The sequence below is a fragment of the Callorhinus ursinus genome, unplaced genomic scaffold (genome assembly GCF_003265705.2).
Source record: "Callorhinus ursinus isolate GAN/ISIS: 27379988/994484 unplaced genomic scaffold, GSC_fseal_2.0 scaffold90, whole genome shotgun sequence".
NCBI classification, from domain to species: domain Eukaryota; kingdom Metazoa; phylum Chordata; class Mammalia; order Carnivora; family Otariidae; genus Callorhinus; species Callorhinus ursinus.
In genome coordinates, this window is record NW_027397152.1 from 332,129 (window position 1) to 352,924 (window position 20,796).

Genomic DNA, 20,796 nt, shown 5'->3' on the forward strand with positions numbered 1-20,796 from the left:
ACTCAATACCCAAAGAACAAATGATGCAATCAAGAAACAGGCAGAAGACATGAACAGACATTTTTCCAAAGAAGACCTCCAAATGGCCAACAGACACATGAAAAAGTGTTCATCATTGCTCAGCATCAGGGAAATCCAAATCAAAACCTCAATGAGATACCACCTCACACCAGTCAGAATGGCTAAAATTAACAAGTCAGGAAATGACAGATTTTGGCAAGGATGTGGAGAAAGGGGAACCCTCTTACACTGTTGGTGAGAATGCAAGCTGGTGCAGCCACTCTGGAAAGCAGTATGGAGGTTCCTCAAAAAGTTGAAGATAGAGCTACCTTACAACCCAGCAATTGCACTACTGGGTATTTACCCCAAGGATACAAATGTAGTGATCCAAAGGGGTACGTGCACCCCGATGATTATAGCAGCAACGTCCACAATAGTCAAACTGTGGAAAGAGCCAAGATGTCCATCGACAGATGAATGGATAAAGAAGAAGTGGTATATACATACAATGGAATATTATGCATCCATCAAAAAAACCAAAATCTTGCCATTTGCAACGACGTGGATGGAACTGGAGGGTATTATGCTGAGCGAAATAAGTCAATCAGAGAAAGACATGTATCATATGATCTCACTGATAGGAGGAATTCTTAATCTCAGGAAACAAACAGTGTTTCTGGAGTGGTGGGGGGTGGGAGGAATGGGGTGGCTTGGTGATAGAGATTGGGGAGGGTATGTGCTATGTTGAGTGCTACGAATTGTGTAAGACTGTTGAATCACAGACCTTTACCTCTGAAACAAATAATACATTATATGTTAAATTAAAAAAAAAAACAGAAGATAGCAGGAAGGGAAAAATGAAGGGGGGGATATCGGAGGGGGAGCTGAACCATGAATGACTATGCACTCTGACAAACTGAGGGTTCTAGAGGGGAGGGGTGTGGGGTGATGGGTTAGCCTGCTGATGGATATTAAAGAGGCATGTACTTCCTCCCTCCCTCTGTTCCCCGGCCTCCGAGAGCTCTTCTGCTCCGCGGCCTCCACCCCGCCGCCATGTACCACTGCCTGGGCGAAGCGCTGCTGCTGTCCCGCGCAGGGCCCGCTGCCTTGGGTTCCGTGTTGGCCAACTCGGCAGCGCTGCTGGGCCGGCCCTGCGGGCAGCACGCCATCGCCGCCGTGGTCGCTGCCCCGTAGGCAGGGCTCGCGCCGCCCAGCCGGCGACACTACAGCGAGGCGGCGGCCGACCGCGAGGACGACTCCAATTTCTTCAAGATGGTGGAGGGCTTCTTCGACCACGGGGCCAGCATCGTGGAGGACAAGCTGGTGGAGGACCTCAAGACCCGGGAGAGCGAGGAGCAGACCTCAAGACCGGGTGCACGGCATCCTGCGGATCATCAAGCCCTGCAACCATATGCTGAGCCTGAGCTTCCCCATCCGGCCCCACGATGGGTCCTGGGAGGTCATCGAAGGCTACCGGGCCCAGCACAGCCAGCACCACACGCCCTGCAAGGGAGGTATCCATTACAGCACTGATGTGAGTGTGGATAAAGTGAAGGCTCTGGCTTCTTTGATGACATACAAGTGTGCAGTGGTTGATGTGCCATTTGGGTGTGCCCAGGCTGGTGCTAAGATCAATCCCAAGAACTATACTGATAATGAATTGGAAAAGATCACAAGGAGGTTTACCATGGAGCTGGCAAAGAAGGGCTTTATTGGTCCTGGCATTAATGTGCCTGCCCCAGACATGAGCACAGGCGAGCGGGAGATGTCCTGGATTGCTGACACCTATGCCAGCACCATAGGGCACTATGATATTAATGCCCATGCCTGTGTTACCAGTAAGCCCATCAGTCAGGGCAGAATCCATAGGCGGATCTCTGCTACTGGCTGGAGAGTCTTCCATGGGCTTGAAAATTTCATCAACGAAGCTTCTTACATGATTTTTTTAGGAATGACACCAGGGTTTGGAGATAAAACATTCATTGTTCAGGGATTTGGTAATGTAGGCCTGCACTCTATGAGATATTTACATCGTTTTGGTGCTAAATGTGTTGGTGTTGGTGAATCTGATGGGAGCATAGGGAATCCAGATGGTATTGACCCAAAGGAACTGGAAGACTTCAAATTGCAACATGGATCAATCCTGGGCTTCCCCAAGGCAAAGCCCTATGAAGGGAGCATCTTGGAAGCTGACTGTGACATCCTGATCCCTGCTGCCAGTGAAAAGCAGCTGACCAAGTCCAATGCACCCAGAGTCAAAGCCAAGATCATTGCCGAGGGTGCCAATGGGCCGACAACTCCAGAAGCTGATAAGATCTTCCTGGAGAGGAACATTATGGTGATTCCAGATCTCTACTTGAATGCTGGAGGAGTGACAGTATCTTACTTCGAGTGGCTTAAGAATCTAAATCATGTCAGCTACGGCCGTTTGACCTTCAAATATGAAAGGGATTCTAACTACCACTTCCTCATGTCTGTTCAAGAGAGCTTAGAAAGAAAACTTGGGAAACATGGTGGCACTATTCCCGTTGTACCCACAGCAGAGTTCCAAGACAGGATATCGGATGCCTCCGAGAAAGACATCGTGCACTCTAGCTTAGCTTATACCATGGAGCACTCTGCCAGGCAAATCATGCACACGACCATGAAGTACAACCTGGGTTTGGATCTGAGAATGGCCGCGTATGTCAACGCCATTGAGAAAGTTTTCAAGGTGTACAATGAAGCTGGTGTGACCTTCACATGGACGGAGTGTGGCTGACCTCTTCACTGCCCTCTTCCCCTCTTCATCTGCAGACTCTTCACAAGTTTACATGTAACCACAGAAATCTCTCTCTCTCTCTCAACTTACTAGATAATGGACATCATTCTCAACAAGTCAGTCCAAATCAGCCCCTTTGAGAAAAAAGAAATTAAGGTTGGGGGATCATGTACAAGCTGATGAATATGAAAGTAGAAATTACCTATGCCAGAGAGCCATTTGGATATTTTGCCATTAAATGAAAGGCCTCTTCCGTCTGTCTGTGCTGCTTTGTTCCGTGGCCGCTTTGAGTGTGGTCAGAGCTGGGGCCAGGAACACACCCGTTGCCCAGGAGCAGCCAGCTACTGACCGCTTCAGCTCTGGACGAGTCAGACACGCTCTAAAGCATCAGATGTGAGCATTTTCAGAAGGTGGCATGGTCCTCAAGTGAGTTACTGGTATTTTACATCAGCAAAAAAACTCAATTTCACAGATTGCAACAAAAATAAAACTGTTTCTCTTTATGCATTTTATTCACTTAGAATAAAATAAGTAGATGCTGCTGTAATAAAATTGCCTTTAATCACTTACCAAGCCTAACCTTGACTCAAGCAGTGAATGCCTATAAACATAATAAATGAAAAAAAGCTAGTATTTTTATAATATAAAACAGTATCATTTATAGCTTATCAATCATGTATTGTTGTCCAGCAAAAATAAAATGTCCGATGGAGAATTAAGTTATCCTCATACCTGCAAATGGTGGAGGCTATTTTTATTAAGACTGTCAGAATTTACTAACTGCAATTATGACATATAGTCCAAAGAGTGCAGTGACCTCCTTATCATGTTAATTAATTGTTCTCCTTTGAAGATCTACTGTGTTGTCTAATTGAACAATATTTCAAGTAGAGTGTCCCAGAAAAAAACCACTTGGGCTCCCACTTTGGAGTCTAGCTGGCGGCTCCGAGCCCTGCCAATGGCCCCGACTTGGCCTGACTTGGTGTCCTCTTTGAGAGGCCTGAATTCTGCACACAGCTTCATTACCACTGGGCTGGAAACAACCTTGGGTTGAGTGTTTTGTTTGGGAGTTATTTCGCCAGGGCCTTTTGAACAGTAGTGTCCCAGTGAAGTACTAGATATTATTTATGTAAGAATGAGCCTTTTTTTTTTTCTAAACAATATCCTTTCAGAAGTTTCTAACTACTTTGTAACTGCATGACTTAACCTGGTGATAAAAGCCGTTATTAAAAGTCTACCTTTTCCAAAAAAAAGAGGGCATGTACTGAACAGAGCACTAGGTGTTATACGCAAACAATGAATCATGGAACACTACATCAAAAACTAATGATATAATGTATGGTAATTAAGATAACATAATAAAATTAAAAAAAAAGAGAAAGAAATGGGCAGAAGACAGGAACAGACGTTTTTCTAAAGAAGACACCCAAATGGTCAACAGACACATGAAAATGCTCAATATCGCTCGGCATCAGGGAAATCCAAATCAAAACTTCAATGAGATACCACCACACTCCAGTCAGAATGGCTAAAATTAACAAGTCAGGAAACCACAGATGTTGGCAAGGATGTGGAGAAAGGCGAACCCTCTTACACTGTTGGTGAGAATGCAAGCTGGTGCAGCCACTCTGGAAAGCAGTATGGAGGTTCTTCAGAAAGTTGAAAATAAATCTACCATATGACCCAGCAATTGCAGTACGGGGTATTTACCCCAAAGATACAAATGTAGTGATCTGAAGGTGTAAGTGCACCCCAGTATTTATAGCAGCAATTTCCATAACAGCCAAGCTATGGAAAGAGCCGAGATGTCCATCAACAGATGAATGGAAAAAGAAGATGTGGTATATATATACAATGAAATATTATGCAGCCATCAAAAAAATGAAATCTTGCCATTTGCAATGATGTGGATAGAACTAGAGGGTATTGTGCTAAGTGAAATAAGTCAATCAGAGAAAGACATGTATCATAGGATCTCTCTGATATGAGGAATTCTTAATCTCAGGAAACAAACTGAGGGTTGCTGGAGTGGTGGGGGGTGGGAGGGATGGGGTGGTGGGTGATAGACATTGGGGAGAGTATGTGCTATGGTGAGCGCTGTGAATTGTGCAAGACTGATGAATCACAGACCTGTACTTCTGAAACAAATAATATATTATATGTTAAAGAAAAAAAAAGGTAATAGGAAGGGAAAAATGAAGGGGTGGAAATCAGAGGGGGAGAGGAACCATGGGAGACTATGGACTCTGAGAAACAAACTGAGGGTTCTACAGGGAAGGGGGTTTGGGGGATGGGCTAGCCTGGTAATGGGTATTAAGGAGGGCACATATTGAATGGAGTACTGGGTGTTATACGCAAACAATGAATCATGGAACACTACATCAAAAACTAATGATATAATGCATGGTGATAAGATAACATAATAAAATTAAATTAAAAAAAAGAAGGGCCACACGCACCCCAATGTTCATAGCAGCAATGTCCACAACAGCCAAACTGTGGAAAGAGCCAAAATGCCCTTCAACAGATGAATGGATAAAGAAGATGTGATCCATATATACAATGGAATATTACTCAGCCATCAGAAAGGATGAATACCCAACTTTTGCATCAACATGGATGGGACTGGAGGAGATTATGCTAAGTGAAATAAGTCAAGCAGAGAAAGTCAATTATATGGTTTCACTCATATGTGGAACATAAGGAATAGCATGGAGGACATTAGGAGAAGGAAGGGAAAAATGAAGATGGAGAAATCAGAAGGGGAGATGAACCATTAGAGACAATGGACTCCAGGAAACAAACTGAGGGTTTTAAAGGGGAGAGGGTGGGGTGATGGGTTAGCCTGGTGATGGGTATTAAGGAGGGCACATATTGCATGGAGCACTGGGTGTTATACACAAACAATGAATCATGGAACACTACATCAAAAACTAATGATGTACTGTATGGTGACTAATATAACATAATAAAAAACAGAAAATCATCACTGGAAATTTTTTTTTAAATTCAAAAGTAATTTGCAAAATAAAAGAGTTTAGTTTGGAAGACTAGTTTTCCATCTCTAAAAAGGAGACAAAGGAAGTGAACCAAAAATGTATATATAAGATACAAATCACCAATAAACACATGAAGAAAAAACATGTCCTCATTACAATCAGTAAAAGGAATTCAAATCACTGCACCCAAATACCATCAATTAGAGTAAGAACTCTTTTAAATCATAAAATATTGGTGACTTTTAGGGGCTAAATATTGATGGAAGTGTAAATTGTGACCACCTTTTGAGAGAATAGTTTGGTCTGTGGTTAACTTAAAGTTACTGATGTTCTTTGACTCCTCAATTTCATTTCTAGATATTTATTAAGGAAAAATTTATAAATACATACAAAAATATATGTTTAAGAATATTCATGTTGTATGTTTAACACAAGAAAAACAAGAGGCAATGTAAGTTGCTAAGAGAGGTATGATTATATAAGAACCGGTGTCTCATTCAGTGGAATTCCTTGCTACCACTAAATATGACACACAAAACTTGAAGATTATTTTGTGCCTTTTAAAAAGGTACTTGTAAAAATCAGGTAAAAATAAATAGTATTGTATTTACAATAATCTGTATACTGTAAAAAAATCTGTATACAGGGGCACTATAATGAAATAGTTAAAAGCCACATTCCAGAGCCAGAGGGCTTTTTTCCCCCTACCTGAAGACACTGATTGTGTTTGTAGGGGAAACAGTGGAATGACAGATACAAACCTGGGAAGAGAGCTGGCACTGCAGGTGCCAGGACCCCTAGAACCCTTCATTCTCATCCTCGCCATCCACAAACTGGGTGCCTGAAATTGCCCTTCACAGGCTCTGTGGCCTTGAGCAAGTCACTTAACTTCTCTGCACCTTGTATTCCTCATCTGAATATAAAAATAATAATGGAAACTACCTCTCTGAAGCTGAAAGGACTGAATGAGTTAATAACTGGAACATAGTAAGATATGTGTTAGCCATTATTGTCATTGCTTATGTATGCACACGGAAAAATGACTGGAAGGATGTATAATCTAATGATTGGTTCTGCTGGGTGGTGTCACAGTAATGTTTGTTCTTCCTTTTGATATCTTAATTTTCTAAATTTTCTTTCATGTATTTGTAGTACTTTTAATAAGAAAAAGTATATTGCTTAATTAAAATTAAAGAAATTTGATGCAAATGTCTTGGGAAGAAAAATATGGAATAAAGGTCCAGACCAAGATATGAGAACAATGATTTACTAAGAAACTGGGAGTAGGGGTACTCTAAACTTCAAAAAACCAGGATTGGGGAACAGAGTACCTAGTCTGTGAAAGTTATTTTAATATGTCACCTTAGCTAGGCCATGGTGCCCAGTCGTTTGGTCAAACATCAGTCTAGATGTTACTGTGAAGGTATTTTTTAGATGTCATTGGCATTTAAATCAGTAGATTTTGAATAAAACAAATTACTCTCCACAATGTGGGTGGGCCTCATCTAATCAGTTAATGGCCTTAAGAGAAAAGAACTGGGGTTCCCCCAAGGGAAAGGGAATTCTCCCCCCAGACTGCCTTTGGATTCAAGACTACAGCATCAACTCTTGACAGAGTTTTCAGCCTGCTGATCAGCCCTGTGAATTTCAGACTTGCCAACCCCAGCAATTGTGGGGGAAATAGCCATTTCCTTAACATAAACACTCTCAATTGGCTGTTTCTCTGGAGAATGCCAGCTGATATATAGACCATGTGAAGAAACTAGTGAGAATGATTCTGACACACAACCATCTACACAGCCCCCCAGGAAGTGGTGAGCTAGCCTGTAATTATCGGTGTCCATATCCTCTTTATTATCTGTAGGAACAGTTATTATTATGCTCAAAACAACCAGTCAGAGGGATTATTAGTGCCTGGAAGTGTGTAAGAACACAGCCTTTCTCATCTGAGAAACAAAGGAAAAGCACTCCCCTTCATGGTGGAGCAGAGTTGGTGCTTCCCTGATGGTTTACCTTGAGGACTTTACCTCACACCTTGCAGGGTTTTATGTTTAGTTTTACACACATGGCAGCAGGATCAAAGAGAGACAAGCCGAGTGGAAGCTGCATTTTGGGAGGGGCGTTCCTCCCAAATGGCACATCCAGACAGAAACAACCCCTGGGCAAGATATAGACTGCAGGTCTGGGCACCAAATCTACAAGGCAGAGGCCAAGGGGCCCCACTCAATGCTCAGGACTCCAGTAAGAAAACACACAGGGCTTCTTTTAACTCAGATCTTAGGAATAGACAGCAAAATGGCTTATTATGAAGATGGAACCCACATTATTGTATAAATGATTTGAACTTTGACAAAAATATTAACGTAAGCAAAATTACATTCGCAACAAATTACAAAACAACTTACAGAGTGCTTCCAGGGTTAAATGGATTCCCTCCTCACTGAGGAATGAGTGAACCATGCAGGTGTGGTCCTCTTTGGGTTTCCCTCTTGTGCTATTCTGGTTCTGTGTCACCCGCTGAACTTCTTCATCAACATACCTCCAAAATGTCACATCCTTGTGCCACAGTTGTTATAGAAATTAAAAGAATGTTCTGGCTTTCTATTTGCAATTGCCCGAAGTTCAGAATTTTCATCAACTTGTAGTTCAAACTACTTCTAGTCCCATTTTTCTACTGAACAGTGAAATTCATGTTGAAACTTAAGATTTATCTTCTACAGATGGGCACACATGCACACACACACACACTCATAATTCAACTGTGTTATGTTCTAGTAGTTATTAAAGACCTCCCTCATGACCATAGGAACCTCTGGTTTTTCTGTTTAATCACATCAGTCCCTGTTGTTTAAAGGCCTTGAGCCCAATCCTGAGTAGCAGGTGTTCTATTATCAACATGTTCTTGACCCATCTTCATGACTGACATCAGACCCCTATTATCTATTGACAGCCTACTTTTTTACCAGTCTCCATGAAAAATGTTTGACTCATTATTTTATTTAATCTATAAACCATCCATAGAAGAGGCATTGCATTATATAAGCTCCATTTTTAGAGAAGAGGCCAAATTTCAGAGAAGTTAAGGGATTTGTCCTAAGTCACTGAGCTCATAAGTGGTAGAGCCAGGATATATCCTAGGATAGGTTGGCCAGCAAAGCCCTTGTTCTCCATTTAACAACAACAAAATGTCATGCCTGTCCAAGGGCTAAGAAGAGAGAAATGCATAAGCAAGCAGGGAGGCCCAAATTCTTGGTTGGTGACAGCAAAGGAAGAGGCTAAAACTGTCACCTGTGATCCCACATGATATCACCATGCCCACACCTCAGCAAGCTGCTTCTGAGGATTTGCCCTCCCATGGGGCCACCTTGACACATGCCAGTATTCCTCAACGTGACCTTTCTCCTAATTCCTTGTTCCCACACAACTCAGGGGGTTGTGGAAGAGGCCGCATGCTAACAAAAACACATGACTTCCTATTCAGGGCATTTAGGTTCCCATCTTCTCCCAGCCCTCCGTGGAGGCAGCTGTGTGGTGAGAGGCCTACTGAGCCAGGAAAAAAAACTCATAGGATCAGTCCTATCTCCACCCAAAACTGTGTGACTTTGTCCATGTCCCCTCTTTGAAACTCAGGTGCATCCTATGGAATATAGGAATACGAAGGAGAAGCTTACAGAGTTTGTGAGAGGTTAAGATAGTGGGTGTTGGGAGTCACCATAGCATAGTGACCAGCACACAGTCAGTGCTCAGTCCTGAGCTGGTGGATCTTGGCTCTGGTGACTGCTCCCTAGAGTCAGCTGCTGCCACTATCCAGCCTTGCAGGCCTTAGGCCTTGCCCACGACCAGTTCCCGTAGATGGTGGGTGAGGGTCTCCACACTGGTATGCTTAGAAGAAAGTGACTTCTGTCCTGGTCACTTGGCCAGAACATATTTAGAAAACAAGAGCACACACATGTGCAGGATAGGAATTCCTTATGCAGCAATGATGGGCATGTACGTGGACTCATAGGACCCTCACAACTATGGCAAAGGCTACCAGGCATTGAAAGCCTTCAGTTCTGGAACCAGGGAGTGAAAGCAGGTTCTTAGGACTCAGGTGGGAGGACCGGGCACCAGACGGTTTGTCACTGCCCCAGAGAACCCAGCAGCTCTACATGCTAAGAACTGGAGTCAGGCTCACTGCAAGGCCATGTCGCTTTTGCCCTACAAAAGTTGTGTAAGTTGAATATCATTTCCTCCTGTTGCATACACTTACTTTGGATTGACTTGCAAATAATGTTAATATAATGTTAAATAAATGTTAGTTTTATCTACATTTGATCTGAAATAGTTAATAATGTATAAACTGATACAAAGGTAAGTGAAGGAAGTCTGTGGTAAATCCTTTTGTGGAAAAATAAACATACCTTCATTAGGGAATAATCACCCCCTGTGTTTTTTCTAATCTCTATTTTTGGATTTTCCAACGTGTATGCGTTATCCATTATTTATAGATTAGAGCTTTTTAAAAGGGCAGAATAAGTGATCCACCTGAGCAGTAATTTTGTGTACATTCCTTTTGTCCATATTCAAAAGGACTACTCATTACTACTTCATATGACAACGATAATAATGCTCCATGAAGGTTTTAGACTTCATCAGTTTAGAAGGCACTTCTACACTGGATGTGTATTGTTAATTCATAATAACCAAGTGGCACAAACAGAGGTTGTCACTAGTTTATAAATAAGGAAACAGGGGCTCAGCAAGTAAGTGAAGCCAGGGAGCCAGTGAAGCAGTGGGGCCATGCTGGTCCTTTCTGCTCTCAGAGATAAGAACATGCTTGTGTGCCTTCTTGTCTTCCTAACAACACAGTGGTCTGAAGACAATGAATGTGACATTTGCCAATAGCCAACAGCCCCTAGAATGACCTCAGGTCCACAGCACACCACACCTCACCCTCTTCCCGTTAAATTAGGACTGTATTTCCAGGCCCCAAAACCAATTAACTCTTAATGGCTTTCACCTTTGTATACCCTCAGTGTCCTTTTATCATGCAGTGTGCTCAGAACACCCTGTCATCACCTTTTAATCCTGGCTACCTCCCTGGGAGGGATAGGCACTTTGATCAATGAAGGAGGAAATAGTTCAAAGTTGACCAACCCCAGGGCAGGCCAGCACAGACAGGTTTGTGGGGTTTGTAGGGAGACCAGCACAAATCCGGTTCATCCTGATGAAAGCTACCTTGAAGCTTTGCCCCAGTTTGGTCCTGGGATTTCCTGTAGAAACAGAAGCTAGGCTAATGCCTCTCCAGAGTTAATATTCTTATGTGTAACACCATGGTTTGGTTTTGCTGTCGCTTTAATTTTCTATAAATGGACTCCTACCATGTAGATTGTGTGACTGACTTTTTTTGTTGAAATTTATGTCAGAGTCACCCATGTTGCTATATATAACAGTTTTTCATTTTCACTGCTGTATGGAATTCTATTACATGAATATGCTTGGCATTACATTTATTTCATATTTCCTGACTAAACTTAGGGTATTATATCTTGAAATCTTTAAACATGGTTAAATAACTAGGGGAAAAAAACCCCACCTGTTAAAGAAAATATTTTCCTAAACATGATGAAATGGCATTGCACTAAACCATGGACTAGAAGGCCTACGTGAAAGCAAGTAGAACCACTTTAGGACTAGGGGGTTGAATTTAGAGGCTGCCAGACAAGAACAAAAGCCCAAATCAGGCTATAGGATTATTCCAGGAAAGACCCCACTGTCCTGCATCACCCTCAGATCCAAAGGCTTCAGTTTATCACAGACCTCTCTGTGTGTGCCTACTTCTTCACACCCCTCACTTCTGAATTAGAGTCCCATGTGGATGTGTCTGGTGGCTAGGCACACTGCTCAGATGCCAGCACCCTGTAAGCATATCAGCAAGGCAGGGAAAGGGAGTTTTCTGGCCTCTAGGCAGGTCCAAATTTTGACCAGAAATTATGACAGAAATAAAGACATGCTGGGAAGTGTCTTGCCTATTCCCATTACATTTAAGTCAGCAAACCTTTGGTACCACCAGACCTGTGCAGACTTCTGAGCACTGATGAGGCATAAAAAGGAAAAACTCCCCCACCTCCCATGATATTTCTCCTTTTTCTCAACGGGAAGGAGGTTGGAACCTTCTGGTTTGCTTGTTCTAGAAGCTCTGTCTTTGGGTTGAACACCTAGCTCTGGGAAATTCAGACTCCCTTTCAAATGACAGCTTCCAGCTTTCCTGGCTAATGGTAATGACATTATTAGTCACATGCTTACTGTCTGCATAGGACTCAGAGACACAGTGGGATCAACACCACCTGTCAGGTTGGGGATTAGGCCCAGAATGTGTAATAGATACTCACTAAGACACTGCAAACTGTGTCAACAGGCACGACTCAGGTATCTGCCTAATCCTCCCTGCCATATCTGGGGTTGAACTTGGGCATCTGGGCTTCCAGGATGCTCTGACCAGGACCCAGGTGGGGTGGGTTTGGGAGAAGAGACCACATTTGGGGCAGAGAAAGAATAAGGAGGCCCAGAACCATCCACTGTTCTTTTTCTCTCTGATAGCTGTGCCCTCATCCTGCGCCTCATTTAGGATGTGTAGGCAGTACATGGACAGGTGACTTCTCTCACCACACGTGATACTGCAGGCAATGCTCTCTGGCTTTCAGACCTGTTTTTGTTCTTTTCTGAGGGTGAAACCCAAGATTATGGCATTTTTCTATCTTCAGCTTTTTGGAGGAGACTCAAATGGCCACCCTCCAATCATTCCCCACTTCCAGTCCCCTATCCCATGTCACCATTTTGTGATCCAGGGTCAGGTGAAGGTATCTGGTTTTACAGATTTACATTTTACAACATCTTGTCTTCCATTATTAAATAATTCTTTGGGGTGTTCATGGTCTGTTCTCCCGGCTAGACTGATTCCCTGGGAAGCAGAGTTTTATTCTCCATTTGTAGCCCACTAAATGTAGCAAAGATAGGCTTTTAGGTGCTTGTAGAAATAAATCAAGTGAACATCAGTAATGATTTCTGAGTGAGTGTGTAAGAAGGAATCAAAGTACAAACTGAATTTGTTTTGTTGAGATATTTCTGTTTATTGCAAGGCAAAGTGAACATAGGATAAGAGTTTGATTCAACTTCGGACAAGGTTCCTGGCAGACCCAAGGGATGTGACTACTAAGTAAAGCCACTCATTTGTAATAATTCTTCACAAACTTCACAAACTAACGTTTTTACATCCTCAGAGACTGTCAGTCCCATCCCTCACACGCCCTCACCTCCCCCAGCCCCAACCACCCATGCCAGCCACCTCCCGAGGCTCAGTCCTGCCCATGGAAAGACACAGGCTTTGGAGGCAGGCAGACCTAAGTTCAAATTTAATTCTATCACTTTCTAGGTATGTGACCTTGTGTAGTTTACTTAACCTCTCTGTATCTCAGTTTCTTCATCAGTAAATCGGATGTAATGATACCTACCTCAGAGTTACCTCATAGACAAAGTACCTGGGCTTGTTACTTCCCAAACTTACTTTCCCTTAGTTCCCAAACCTTTCTGGAGGTTCAAAGCCCCTTCAGATAAGGCTTAGCACACCACTCACAGCAGGAAGGTCTAATCTGCAGGACTTCCTCTTATTCCCCAACCTCCCTCTCACACTGGCCTTCTCTGAACTGACCAGTTTACCATAGCAACCTCTGGGATGGGGTATCTCACCAGGGACTGGAGCCAGCCCCTCTCCATGCAGATGGCCCTCCTGCAGGCTGCATCTTACCCTGTGCTCTGATCCTCTTACTGGGGCTTGTGCTGCGGCCCTTACTGCACCTTCCCATCCTGACTGTCACTGCCTTTCCTGTTGGCTGCATGCAGACAAGTTACTGCGAAGATGCCTTTCCAGAAGCTCCATGTACTTTCTGCAAAAATGTGTATTAGGAGCCCATTTGGGACTTGGCTTCAGAGCTCAGAATGCTTACTTCTCATCATCCTCAAGGATGGTTGTTCTTCATCCACAGAGAACAAATTTGATGTTTGTAAAGTGCCACATTGTAATAGAGGGGAAACGTGACCAGAAATTGAAGGCTCTGGTGCACCCATCCCTTCTTCAGAGTGACCACTTCTCCAAGGGTTCTTGGTATCTTCATTTATAAAAGGGCTTAGTTATGAGGATCCAACAAAATGAGGTGGTAATGAAAATTAAATCAAAGCAAAGCAAATCAAGCAGTAATTGCCAGTACTGTTAACCTCTTGGGGACTTTCTCCTGGGACTGACAGGCTACAAACTCTGTAAGAATAGAAACTGCTGACATCCTGTTCCACACTGTTTCCCTCAGGCCCGACCCTATGTCTGAAATGGAACAGGCTTTCCATAAATATTTGCTGATTGGTTGACCAGTTGAGTTCCCCATCTTTTCAATGAAGGGGTTGCACTTAATTATCTTAAGCCTCTTCTCCCACCAGCTGTAAAATGCTGCCTACCCACAGGACGGGGCTGGGGACAGCTATTAACTTTTTTTGTTTTAATCAAAAATGAGACCCAACCAAAAAGAAATGAAATTGAATTTCTTGCATGTCTCATAAATTTGGTATGAAAGGCAATTCCAAAACAAGAATTCCAAGAATGTTCTGAGTAATGGCAACATTGCCAGAAAAACATGTATAGCTTCCCAAAGTGGCCACTTTGGAAAGGGTACCCCTCAACAGATGGAAATGTTTTAGAATGTTTGTATTAAAAAAAATAGGAGTCCCATGACTTTGCAGTCACATGGAGATGGAGAGTGTTCACCGGGAACCCCAACTTGTGCTGAGCACTGCAGAGCCCATTACATCTGACATGAGAAGACAGACCCAGGGAGGGATTCAGGAAAGACACCCAGTGTAGTAAGAGGGCCTGCTCATTAAGCCAACACAGCCACGTGTCAGCAAGTAAAACAGACAAGAAGGGAAGTGGGGCTGGGCTGGGTCAAGCCTTGGATGAATCAAGCCTTCCCATGGGGTGGGGATGGCCTATCTAAAACACTAGCCTCCATTAAATCCCCTATAAAAGGTTCCTCTGCTGCTGACCTGGTACTCCGTACATCGCCTAACAGACACTTGTTCATCCTGCCTGTGTATTAGGTAAGTGCCCTCCTGAGGAACCTCTTTCTCATTCTCAGTGTCTTGGTGATCTGAGCTCATAAAACCAGGCTGTCAGATCCAGGCTGTAGGTGCCAGCTGGGGGCAGAAAGTATCCACTCTGACTGGGCCTCAGGCAAACTGGGTGTGTGCACGTGGGAGAGGATGCTCTTCTGAAGCCATGGGCCTCTTTCCTTCTCCCCTGTGGCTAGCCTGGCAGCAGCTTCTCCTCCTGAAGCTTGTTTTAGCAGCAGCAATAGAACCACCCATGTGCCTTCCTGTACATCAAAGGTGTCTTATTCTTAAGGTTCTGGAAGCCTCTTTGCTGTGCTCAGAGTCTGTGAGGCCAGAATCAGGTTACTCCTGCCAGCCTGACAATGGGCTTGAAACTTCTCACAGGGGAAGGGGCTTACATGGCGGTTCTCCCCCACCTCAGGGCCATATTTAGGCAAGATGAGTTTATAGATTTACCCGAAGGGATCTGAAGTGTAACTAAAAAGTCATCTTATTGTTTTTAATATTTATAGGTCAGAGGTTAAGGTTTGCCATGTGGTAAACAACAACAACAAAAAAAACAGGATCTTTTCATTTCTCTGTTGAGATACAATATTCTGAGTTTTGTACCTTGATGTACAAAAGCAAAGTCTGTCTGAAACTTTTGGCTTCTGGGGGGTAGAAAGGACACTGCCTGAAGAGCCCACCTAGGGTCTGTAACCTTCGGCCACATTGTCCCACCTTCCCCAGTGCCAAGTCTTCCTCCTTCCTGCCTCCCCTCATTCTCCTGCCTCTGCACCCAGGCCTTCCTTCTTTCATGCCTTCTCCTTCCCATCTCATGGTGCCCTCTCCCAGTGTCCCAGCTTCTGTAGCCTTCTATCTCCCCCTGCATTTGAAACTTGCCATCTCCAATGCCATCTCCTGGTCTCTGAGGCTTCTGCTTTAATGCATCTCCAAGTCCCTTTGCCTGTTGCCCAACCAGCTGCACCCAAGACTCACTTTAAGCTATGCCCAGATCCCTGGCTAACGAGAAGGAAAATCTCTCCCTTCATTTTGGAGCCATTCCTCACAGGCCAACAGCACTGTGGGCTGGCAGAAGCCACACACCTATGGGCAGGCTGACCTCCCTTACAGGTTCCAGTGCTGAGGACAGAAGTTACATTCAGAGGAACTTAGGACTTGGAGCATTGCCAATAGCTGGTAGCCCAGCCTCTTCCTGAACACCTACCCAAAAGGCAGCAAGAAAGGGTGGAGTCAGGTCCCTGATGTTCCTGCTTGGCCCCACCCGAGGCAGGGGTTGACTTACATATGTATTTATTGCCTGTCAGTGTTCCCAGCAGGACCCTAACATCATATAACAGACAACCATTGACTGGATAGACTGTCCACGGGGAACAGTCTAGAAGGCTCATTGCATTTGGGTTAAGGAGATACGGGTTCTTGGTTTCTTGGTTCCCCCAAGCTGTGGGGCCTTGAGCAAATCTCCTAACTTCTCTGAACCTATTTCCTCACCTATAAAAAAGTGGAGATAATAAGGAGAACAAGAGATGATGCATATGGAAATGCTTTGTGAGCAGTAGTCTACATAGATGTAAAAACATTAGGTATGTGTATAATAATATCATAATGATATTTAATAACTGCCACTTAGTATAAGCCAGCATCTGCCAAATACTTTATATGAATTATCCCTTTTAATCTTCACAATAATCCTATCAAGTACATACTTGATAGGATTACCTTCCTTTCACAATGAGTAAACCAAGGCATGGAAAGGCAAAGCAACCTGTCCTAGCTCACCTGACAGGTAGGTGGTGAGGCTAGCATAGAAGTCCTGACTCTGGAGCCTGCCACTAACCATGGTGTGCCCCTCCTTCCCATTCATAAAATCCATTAAGTAGGAAAGGGCAGGGAAGACCCAGACTGAGACACCGGAAGCAGAGCTGAAAATGCAAGAAGAGACCTGGAAGAAGCAGGAGCAAACGCTAAGGTTGATTTTGGAGCCCCCATGGGGGCTTTGTTTCTTTCTCCAGCTTGAGTCCAAAGATGCCTCAGTTATTGCGAAACATTAATGGGATCATCGAAGCCTTCAGGCGCTACGCCAGAACCGAGGGCAGCTGCACGGTGCTCATCCGGGGGGAGCTAAAAAGGCTCCTAGAACATGAGTTTGCTGATGTCATTGTGGTATGATGTGCCCGGCCAGGTGGGGAGGGCCAGAGAGGAGAGAGGAAACAGGTTTGCCTGCAGATGCTTTGCCTCAGGAATCTGAGGAGACAGCCATTGGATCCAGGCCCACCAGGCCTCCTGGCAGCTGTGCAGGCTGAAAGAGGGAAGGCAAAGGAACAAGAGACAGTCACAGCAGTTGACAGGCCTGGTCCTTAGAGAAAATACTTTGACTTCAATTAATTCTAATTTGGAAACAAGGTGAAAGGAGTCACAGGGGACAGCTCAGAGAGAAACAGAGCCTTTGAATACTCCAGAAATGAAAGTAATTGCTGCTTTCTGCTGTTTCTTAAATCTGATATAGTAACTACTTCTTATGTCTATCAGAAATTTGATCATCCATTAATAAGAATTCATTAAAAGCATAGCTCTGTGTCTTGCAGTTGCTCAAAAATATTAGCTGAGTGGTCACAACAGAAATGAGTTTTGGAGGGCAGTTTGGTTATTATCAGCTGGGGGAATACTCCGTAGCCCCTCCCCACTCCCCCAACCACTGGCAAAGCGGACCCAGGGCCTTGAGGCATTTCCCTGTTTCTCCCTGTCTTTGGCTTGCAACTAAAGCAACCAGGATGATGGTCTTAGAGACAGCAATGTAGACACAACAGAATGCATACTCAGGGCAACGTGTGGTTCCACCAGACCCCACCCACCCCATTTTCAAAAAACACCTGAACCTCAGTGACGATCTCACAGAATCCTCTTGGGGCCATGTTCCTGCTATGCTTCTCCTGGTGTTGGGGTTGCTGGAGAGAATCCTGTTCAATGCCAGGTGCCAGGGGCCATGGACAACCCAAAGAATCATTATGAGCTCAATCATTTCATTCATTCTTCATTGAATCTTGATCCAGTTCTCCTATAGCCCAGAAATTATGCCAGGCATGGAGGATACATAACGAAAGGTGCTTTCTACCCTTACAAGAGGGGCAGGACTGCACACTGAAAGTGATTTCATGTTAGGGCTGCTGTAGCTATGTGAGTGGTGTGCGGCCAGCACAAGTGGGCTCCGTTCAGGGGTGGGAAGCCTGAAAGCTGAGTGCACTGGCCCAACCACACTTTCTTCAAGGGAGAGATGCTGATTTGGCCTCTTCTCCACAGGAACCACATGATCCTGCCACTGTGGATGAAGTCCTGCACCTGCTGGATGAAGATGATACAGGGACTGTGGAATTCAAGGAATTCCTGGTCCTGGTGTTTAAAGTTGCCCAAGCCTGTTTCAAGACAATGAGTGAAAGTCCTGCTGGGGCTTGTGGATCTCAAGAGTCTAGGAGCCTTCCCACTGGGGCCTCACAAGAGCTGGGGAAAGAACAGAGCAGGAGAGCTGAAGTGGGGCAGGCTAGAGAAGGACAGCATCGAGAGGGGAGCCAATGTGGACAGAGCACTCAGGCCTCCAGAGGACAGGCAGGGATTGGGGCTCAGACCCATGGTCAGGATCTTGGCCAGGACAGGCAGTCTGAATCTCAGAGACAAGAGAGAGAGAGTCAGCAGACACAAGCTGGGGGACATGTGCAGCAGACCCAGAGAGTGGGAGAAGCCAAGAGTCACCAGACCAGACAGAGGGAGTCAGAGAGACAGTCACAGACCAGGGAACAGGACAGAACACACCAGACAAGTGACCCAATGACTGGAACTGGAACTCAGACCCAGAGAGATGCAACCCAGACTATGGAGCAGGACAGGAGCCATCAGATAGGAAGGCCTGGCACGCAGCCACAGGAGTTCACCCATGGCCGGACCAGAGGGACTGAGGTCCAGGGTCAAGATAGGAGCCAGACAAGCCAGATAGTGACAGGAGAACATGTTCAGACACCGGGAGGTGCCGCCCAGGCCATGGAGCAGGACAGGAGCCGTCAGATAGGAAGGCCTGGCACACAGCCACAGGAGTCCACCCATGGCCAGACCAGAGGGACTGAGGTTCAGGGTCAAGACTGGTGCCAAACAAGTGAAGTGGTGACAGGAGAACACATTCAGACACAGGCAGGGTCACAAACCCAGACACACACCCAGACCATGGCACAGGACAGGAGCCAGACTGCAAGTCACATAGGGGATAGAGATGAGGGACAGACTCAGAGGCAGTCAGGCAGTGGTCAAAGATGGACACAAGTGAGCCACTATGAGGCAGGAGAGAGAAAGCTGGGAGGACAGACCCAGGCTGGGGCAAGCACTCTGACAGGCAGACAGGACTGGAGCAACACTCACCCAAGGTGTACTGTGACAGGTGGGCAGGGAGAGAGAGAACCCACAGTGGTTACCCAGGAGTGGGTGGATGACCACACAAGGGAGATGGTGACCTCAAGGCAGAACCAGGGCAGCCTGCACATTGGCATGCCTTCAGCCCAGGGCCAGGAGGCAGCCCGGCCAGAAGGCAAGTGAGGCCTCACAGCCAGGGGGCTATATTCCTACTTCAAGAGCAACAAGCTGTGAATGTCCTAGCCCCAGAATAAAGTGCCCAGTACTGGAAGAAGATACCTTCTTCCTCAAGGTTGGCTTGTCCTGCCCTGACCAGTCCAGTTGGCATGTCTCTGGACATCAGTTCTTAATCATGGTGTTTCTCTCTTAGGTCTTTCTCAATGAAAACATTTCTGCAAGGTGCTTTCTATCTTAAACTCCTCTGAGCTGCTCTGCTGTACAGACACCCTCAGGAACAGGAAGACACAGAGCCAGTAAACCATTTGTGCCAAATTCACCTTAGTTTGTGGGAGGTTTCAGAGCTACTTTTATCTCTTCCATCTGTCCATTGCCCCATCTATCCTAATGCACCAATAAAACCTTCCTAAGCAACTAAGCTCATGTCCCTTTCAATCACTATTGAACCCACATGATGGGTTAAGGGCTACAGGGCTGTGATAATGAGCTCAACATGGTCCCTACCCTAGAAGAGCATCTGGTTGAGAAAATATTGCACAAGATTCCAAGAGTTACAAAAATGTGAAGAGAGTAGATATTATAGTTTTATACTTGGCAGAGTGGATCAGAAAAGTTTTCAACCAGAAAAGGCTTTTTTGCAATACCCTTAAAAAACAAGGAGAATTTAGGTAGGTAGGTAGGCTCTAATTCTAGAGTGTTAAGTCTCTGTTCACATGTAAGTTCACATAGGAAGGCTGACTTAAGGTTACTAATAAATGGAAGAAGGCCACTGAGGACTGTGTAGGAAAGAAGGGAAAGGCATGAGCTACCAGGAACTGAGCCAAGAACTAGAGCCCTGGCTCCTCCTCTGTGTCAGCTCTGACCTTTCATTACATTTCACCTGCTGGATATGAACAAGTTCTGGGGTAAAAATTCTTAACTCTGGTTTATTGTAATAATCACCTCAGAGGTAGTTTTTAAAATATAGATTTATCCACCTAACTTCAGAAACACTGGGTCCACAGGTTTCAAGTGGAGCCTATGACAACTGTGTAAAAGTCTACGGCCATACCACCCTGAACGCGCCCGATCTCGTCTGATCTCGGAAGCTAAGCAGGGTCGGGCCTGGTTAGTACTTGGATGGGAGACAACTGTGTAAAAACTATAAGGGGACTTCTGCTTCTGGCAGTGTGGCAGACTAGATACTCTGAAGGGTCTTCCACAACAAAATAACTAGATCCTGCATAAAGCATATTCTCCATTTCATTTTGGTATACAGGAAGTAAGGGCAATCTCCAAGGAGAAAACAAAATGTGTTAGGGTGAATAACAACCCCTAGGCAGGGGAGGA

General features: G+C 44.8%; 2 protein-coding genes and 1 long non-coding RNA gene across 3 annotated transcripts; 2 read left to right on the forward strand and 1 right to left on the reverse strand.

The window, feature by feature from the left end:
• The first annotated feature begins 1,038 nt into the window (after positions 1-1,038).
• On the forward strand, positions 1,039-3,254 carry LOC112813362 (glutamate dehydrogenase 1, mitochondrial-like). Its single transcript, XM_025858430.2, is given in 2 exon segments — positions 1,039-1,359; positions 1,361-3,254. Coding segments are annotated over 2 exon segments (1,707 nt in total). The 5' UTR covers positions 1,039-1,053; the 3' UTR covers positions 2,762-3,254.
• Positions 3,255-16,921: 13,667 nt separating this feature from the next.
• LOC141371724 (uncharacterized) lies at positions 16,922-19,324 on the reverse strand. The gene is made up of 3 exons (XR_012376894.1): positions 19,300-19,324; positions 17,775-18,237; positions 16,922-17,197 (listed from the first exon to the last, which is right to left on the reverse strand). It is a non-coding gene; the product is annotated as an uncharacterized lncRNA (long non-coding RNA).
• CRNN (cornulin) lies at positions 16,922-19,473 on the forward strand. The gene is made up of 2 exons (XM_025858441.2): positions 16,922-17,061; positions 18,196-19,473. Exons 1-2 carry the CDS (start codon positions 16,924-16,926, stop codon positions 19,471-19,473), a joined length of 1,416 nt encoding a protein of 471 aa, XP_025714226.1. The 5' UTR covers positions 16,922-16,923.
• Positions 19,474-20,796: the final 1,323 nt, after the last annotated feature.

Excerpts from the sequence above, each read along its gene's own strand:
- CRNN (XM_025858441.2), top strand. The coding sequence starts at position 16,924 with ATGCCTCAGTTATTGCGAAACATTAATGGGATCATCGAAGCCTTCAGG. Across the intron at positions 17,062-18,195 it reads AGTTTGCTGATGTCATTGTG|GAACCACATGATCCTGCCAC; the intron begins GTATGATGTGCC and ends TCTTCTCCACAG.